Source organism: Mus pahari, chromosome 3, assembly GCF_900095145.1.
Source record: "Mus pahari chromosome 3, PAHARI_EIJ_v1.1, whole genome shotgun sequence".
NCBI lineage: Eukaryota > Metazoa > Chordata > Mammalia > Rodentia > Muridae > Mus > Mus pahari.
The window spans coordinates 111,827,219-111,834,229 of NC_034592.1; the positions used below are offsets into that span (position 1 = coordinate 111,827,219).

General features: G+C 40.8%; 1 protein-coding gene across 1 annotated transcript in view; it reads right to left on the reverse strand.

The window, feature by feature from the left end:
• Positions 1–7,011, reverse strand: part of Anapc1 (anaphase promoting complex subunit 1) — a 78,369-nt gene that overhangs the window by 32,869 nt on the left and 38,489 nt on the right. Inside the window, exons 26-28 of the mRNA XM_021192780.2 lie at positions 4,025–4,143; positions 1,345–1,616; positions 254–488 (exon numbers count right to left, since the gene is read on the reverse strand). Of these exons, the coding sequence (XP_021048439.1) occupies positions 254–488; positions 1,345–1,616; positions 4,025–4,143 (626 nt within the window). The remainder of the gene's footprint in view (positions 1–253; positions 489–1,344; positions 1,617–4,024; positions 4,144–7,011) is intronic.

Below are 7,011 nucleotides of genomic sequence, written 5' to 3' on the forward strand. Positions count from 1 at the left end.
GTCCAGGTGTGTCCAGCAGAGGTCAGCTGTGGGCTTGTCCATCCAAGCTTACCCTGCACAGCAGCAGAAGCCCTGGCTCCATTACTTGTAGCTTGGCTTTCTTTTCCTTTTAACTAACAACCTGATCATTATGTGCTCATAAAAACTACTCTTTGTTTTCTTTAGTGTTCATAATTTTATCATTTTTTTTTGAAGGTATTTGTTTGAGTGGAAAATGTACACCTGCAAAAATTAAGTACTATTAACTGCATACCTATTTCAGCCAACAGGACTTCCGCAGTGTGTCTGTGAGCTGTGCCCTGATAAACAAGGCCAATGCCAATCACAGCCGCCACTTGGACATTGTGAGGCACATCAAGCTCTGTGGATGTCGGGGGTAAGAGAGCAGGAACGTGAATGCTGAGGAGCCGGGTAATTGACATGTCCATCGTGCCAAGCTTTGCAGCAGAAACACCAAGTAGCAATCCAATGCTTGTCATTTCATGGCCCTACAAAGGCACACAAAATAAAACTCAATGCTAGAACACACACACAAGCATGTTTTCAGAAGAGACATTAACCTTTCATGTTGTCCACAGAAAGCTCTTCATCTTAAGTTTTTGAGGCACGCGACCTGGACCTCACAATCAGGTAGTGTGGCTACCAGCAAGCCCCTGGGCTACTCTTTCCTTCACCTCCAGCACCAGAATTACAAGAGTGCTAGCCCACCCCTGGCATGTTTACCTGAGTGCTGGGAACTAAATTTAAGTCTTCATGTTTGCATGACAAGAACTTTACTAACTGAGCCACCTCCCCAGCCCCACAAATCGTTTGGAGTAGAACAGTGCCAGCCTTTTTCAGTAAGCACCTCTACATGGTAGGCACTTGAGGGCACAGTGGCAAATAAATGCATGTGGTCTCAGCTCACCATGTTCTAATGGGGAAAACATGCCAAATTAAAGACATACAAAGCCGCAATTGATTTTTTTTAAAAAACACAGAGAATATGAAGACTATTTAAAAGAGACTAATATTTTTTTTTATTAGGAGGGGCTGGAGAATTATTAGAATGTCTAAAGAACCTGATCCCACTGGCTGGTAAAGTAGAAGAAAGAGCAGTGGAACAGTAGTCCAAAGGCTGCAGAAGTGAGCAGGACCACTCAGGCCCCAGAAGCAGACCGAGACAAGGGAAGATGACTAAATAGTTCTGAGTAAGAGACACACTGATCAACACTTTAGACTGTTTCCTGCTAGGAGATGAACACAGTTAGAGGTGCAGGAAGAAGGCGGGCAAGCAAGACAATCAGGAGGCACTGCAGTAGATATATGTGGCACAATGCCAGGACAGGGATGATGTGTTCTCACCTTGGTCAAATAGTCATGGATATTGAGAGTAGCCAGCTTGGTAAGGTGCCCATTCAGACCCAGGGCCATGAGAAAGCCGGCATACTCATTGGCTAACTCAGCATGCTTTGGCTTGTTGTAAACGATCCAAGCTGAGTCTATCTGGGAGGCCGGGGCTATCTTCAGGCCAGCAGCCACACCATTATGAAAGCTGGCCCAGCTGGCCATATTGGGAGGTACGTCGATGTTTCCGCTATTAAGATCTACAGTTGTGTTTCGTGGAGGGGCTCGCCCTAGGCAGACAGAGGAGAAAGGAATTAGGAGAATTTACATAAATAAAATTCAAGTCTTTGAAATAAAGTTACATTCAAAACCCCTATTAAGAGTTAGAGAGATGGCTCAACAGTTAAGAGCACTTGCTTCTCTTGCAGAAGACTGAGATTTACTTCCCAGCGGATCCATATGGCAACTCACAAGTCTGTGTAACTGTGTTCCCTGGAGATTCAATGCCTCTTCTGACCTCTTTAGATTCCTTCCCAAACATGGTACACATGCCAACACTCAGATACACATAAAATAAATCTCTCTCTCTCTCTCTCTCTCTCTCTCTCTCTCTCTCTCTCTCTCTCTCACACACACACACACACACACACACACACACACACAGCCTGACCATAGCAGCACAAGCCTGTAACCCAAAAACCCAGAGGCAATGGCTATTGGATCTCCGTGAATTGGAGCCCAATCTGGTCCACATAGAGTTCCACGCCAGTCAGAGTTCAGGGTTTCATACTGAGACTCTGTTCCCAAAAACAACAATCAAACAAACCAAACTATATTTAAAATATTTTCAGGGTCTACTTTGTTAACACACAATAAAATAACTGACAGCTTTGACTTCAGACGGTCAGGTCAGAGTTCTCAATGCTCTACAGTGTTTGCAGCTGCAGGGAGATAGATGGAAACTAAGTGAAGGCCAGTGTCACAGTTTAACTACATGAGTGACCAATTTCAACAGCTGACTGAGGGCACTGGTGCTCATTTCTAACACTCACTCCTGTGTTGTTGTCTGAGGATTAAAGCAATGAAAATGTTTAACCTTCAGAAATCTGCCCTTTCTCTGACTTGTATGTCCATCCTCTTCACGTCTAACTGTAAGTATCTAAATATGGTGTTGTTAAAAATGCCAAACTTGGGCTGGAGAGATGGCTCAGTGGTTAAGAGCTCTGACTGCTCTTCTGAAGGTCATGAGTTCAAATCCCAGCAACCACATGATGGCTCACAACCATCCATAATGAGATCTGATGCTCTCTTGTGGTGTGTCTGAAGACAGCTATAGTGTACTTAAATATAATAAGTAAATAAATCTTTTTTAAAAAAAATGTCAAACTTGTAGCTGGAGAGATGGATGGCTGTACTGTTCGGACACTTCCATCCATCCACATCAGGTAATGACCATCTGTAACTGCAGCTCTGTTCTCTCACCTCCATATGCACACACATACACAACAACTAAGCAATTTCTTTTAAAATGCCAAATTTAACTGAATATGGTAGCACATGTCTATAATCCCAGCATTCAAGAGGCCTCGCAGGAGGATGGAAATTTTGAGGCTGGCCTGAGCTATGTAGTAAGACAAAGACACTGTACCAAAACAGAAAGTGTCTGTTTACAGAGAAGTTACCCAGGGAACTAGTAAGGAACATTCTCTCATGTGAAGGTCCACAAGCGATATAAATTAAATGTTTGTGATGTTATAAATTGTTTGATTTTTTCTAATTCCTTTGAGATTCTATACATATTGTGTACACAGACATGGCAAAATCATCTTTATATTCTGAATGGCTTATGTTAGCTTGACTCATCAAGGGACATTTATGAGACTGATATGATGACCATTGTGCCAAAATGACAACAGGATGGACATTTAAAATAAATAATGAACAAAGAAAGCTACCAAAATCTTCAGAACTTTGAAAACATCATCAAAAACAAATTCTGAAGAGATGAACAGTGTTTTATTTGTAGCTACACACAGAGAGAAACAAGAGAACGAATACTATACATATTAGACTTTAGCAAAGCACAACAACAGAATCTCACTATGTTGCCCCAGCTGGTCTGGAACTCAAGAGATCCCCCTTCCTCTGCCTCCCAAGTGCTGAGATGGAAGGTGTGTGCCACCACATCCAGCCCTAAATAGGTCCATCTTTTTCAACACTAACTCTTTGAACTTTTTATATCTTAAAATAATCACATTAAAATGCAAAATTAGTAATCAGCTATATTTTAACCCAGTTGGTAGTGCTGTTCTGGAAGACTGTGGAATTTGGAGTTTGGAAACTACTGCAAGAACCGAGCCACTGAGAGCTGGGTCTTGAGGTTTCCAGCCGTCCTGTCTGTGTCCTGATTGTTCAGATTTGAGGAAGCTCCAGCCACAAATTGTTCATATCCTCATGCTTTCCTGCGGTAATAGACTGTATCATCTTAAACCAGGAGCCAGAGTCTCTTCTCTCCCCTAAGCTGCTTGACAGGAGTATTTTGTCACAGCTACGAGAAAAGTAATACAATTTGCTTTTGGAGTTTCAAAAGCCACCAGAGCAGCTATTAATGCTTAAAAATCAGTGAGGGCAGAGAAACATTTCTTTGGTTTTAACTGTGAACTTAGTCTATTGTTAATGAGCACAGAATTTAACATACCTGTCAGATTCAATTTAGGAATAGGCAACGGCTCTGTTGGAACAGGATGATATGAGAACAAGGTAAACATTCCTCGTCCTACTGGAAGGGCCATAGTTCGCTGACACAACTGGAGCAGTCTATAATGAAAATATGAAACAACACACAAACTGTTAACAGTGTTCAGAGCTGGAATTTACAGGAGGAAATTATTCTGAGAGGAACTAAGATAGACAATCAAGTTTTTACAAAACAAACCCCCACAGAGATGGGAGGACCTGCAAGTCCTCTCACAAGTCTACTCCCATCAGGATGCTGAAGCACAGAGTTCCTTTGCTTATTTACTTTAAATGAAATCCAATTCTCCTGGGGCAGTAAAGCATGAAACCTAAACTCTACTCATGCTAACCTGTTCAAAGGAAGTATATTATATATATCATCTGGGTCGTCCTCCTCCGTGCAACCTTCAGCTGAGCTGCCTTAGCATGCTGAAATCCTCCCCTTACTCCTTCCACCAATACTGCCTCAAGAATGCCCCTTACCTCTGTTCTGTACGCAAAGGAAGGAAGTCAACAGTCACCACACCAACACACCAAGTATGCTCAAAGTTAGGCTTCTAAGCCTAACTTAACACCTCACTTTTGTTCCTGCATTGAATCTACTCTAAATAGGTCCTTGAGAAAAAAAACTAACAAAAAGTTTCAAAGTTGCCATTCATAACTAAGAAATGGTTTTAGCTAGGCAGTGGTGTCGCAAGGCTTTAATCCCAGCACTTGGGAGGCAGAGGCCAGCAGATTTCTGAGTTCAAGGCCAGCCTGGTCTACAAAGTGAGCTCCAGGACAGCCAGGGCTATACAGAAAAATCTTGCCTTGAAAAAAACAAAAAAAAGGGGGGGGGCTGCCAAAATGGCTCAGCATGTAAGAGCACTGACTGTTCTTCCAAAGGTCCTGAGTTCAAATCCCAGCAACCACATGGTGGCTCACAACCACCCGTAATAAGATCTGATTCCCTCTTCTGGTATGTCTGAAGACAACTACAGTGTACTACTTAAGTATAATAATAAATAAATCCAAAAAAAAAAAAAAAAAAAAAAAAGAACTGGTTTCAAAAGTTTTATTTGATATTAAAGAAAGGACCTTCAGAGGCTAACAAAGGGTTAACATTCTCTGCAAACAAAAATATTCATTAAGCTGATTTTTCCCTAGTTACATAAATGTACTGTTCTAGCTCATCAGAGAGGATTCTAACATTCTAATGTTCTAATATTCCTTGAAACTACAGCAGTACAATAACTGGAGATTCATGAAATTTAAACCCAAGAAGCTGGATCCTATAGAATGTATTGGTGAAAGCTTTATACATAATCCAATTACACTTGAAAGTCATTAAATTAAATCAATAGCATCAATGGTGTGGCCCCTGGATGCATAAGGTCACTAATAGGATGCTTCACGATCCCATTAAGTACCAAGAAAAAAGATCTCCAATGAGACTTAGATACTAACCAAAGGATACATTCTGATTTCAGATACAATAAAATAGTGTTTCTCAACCTGTGGGTAGTGAGGCCTTGGGGAGAGTGTCAAATGACCTTTATGCAGGAGTCACCTAAGGCCATCAACATATCAGATATTTAAATTATAATTCATAACAGTAGCAAAATTACAGTTATGAAGTAGCAATGAAAATAATTGTATGATTAGGGGATCACTACAACATGAGGAACTGTATTAAGGGGTTATGGCATTAGGAAGGTTGAGAACCACTGTACTAAAAGATTATAAAGAAAAAGAATCAATGCACTGTTAATAATAGCTAACTACATTGAGTTTACTATGCACTCCAAGTATTTTAAGTGTTCTGTAAAAAAAACTGACTTGATAGCAGTAGCTAATGAGGAATAACTGTCACACTCATGTCTATTATAGCTGAAGCAACTCAAAAAATAACATGTTAAGCAATTTATCCAAGTTCATCCAGCAATTACTAGTCTAACTACAAAAGCCCCCATTCCTAACTATGTGCTCTACCCTCAATTTCATGTGATAACCTGAGTCCACGTGGTGAGAAAACAGTGAAGAGAATTTAGGACTTTCAGTGGACTGCAGCTAAGCATTAGTGGCGACTGCCCTTCATACAGTGTAAGAAGCTGGGCTAGTTCACACACCTATAATTCCAGCTCCTCAAATCAGAAGCTCAATGCAAGCCCTGCCTGAGCTAGAGAGAAATCAAGGCCAGCTAAGCAACTTGTAAGTCTGACACCAGGAGAGGACAGGATAAAGGAGAGGTTTCAGAGTAGAGGGAGAACCAGTTGCCTCATGCTCCTGTCCCTACAGTCCAAACCACTCCCAGCACCTGCCTCATTCCTTCTAGAACTGTGTTCAAAAGTCAGTTTCTGTTCCTAAGTGGTTTGTCAGGTATTTCTTCACAAAAGCAAAAGTATCTAACACAAGTTGTGTGAGTTTAAACACACTAAAAATTAATAAACAAGTGCCCCAAAGTCTATTCCTAGATTAAGACAGAGAAGAATAAGTCCCATATAGACTTCATTTACAAATTCTGTTACTCTCTTAGATTTGCCTTTTCTGAAGTAACTGTTATATTTAAAGAGGGGGGTACAATTATATCGTCAAAAGCCAAAAAGTATTTTTAAGCTATAGATGGTTGCATTAGATATAAAGTTAATATAAAAGGTAGATTTTTAACTTCAAAGTAAGTTACTTCATTTTAGCTTATGTAACGCAATTCCCTACAGATCAACTTGGTCTAAATAAGTCCTCAAATTAAATTCTCTCCCAGGTAATTCTAGACTCTAGCAAGATAACATTTAAAACTAACCACCAAGCTGGCAAGACGGCTTAGTAAGAAAAAGCACTTGCCACTAAGCCTAGTGGTCTGAGTTGGATATCCTGACGCCTAGTGGAAAGAACTGATTCCCAAAAGTTGTTTTCTGAACTCCACATACACACTTCAGTGTACACACGTACGCGCACACACACACACACACA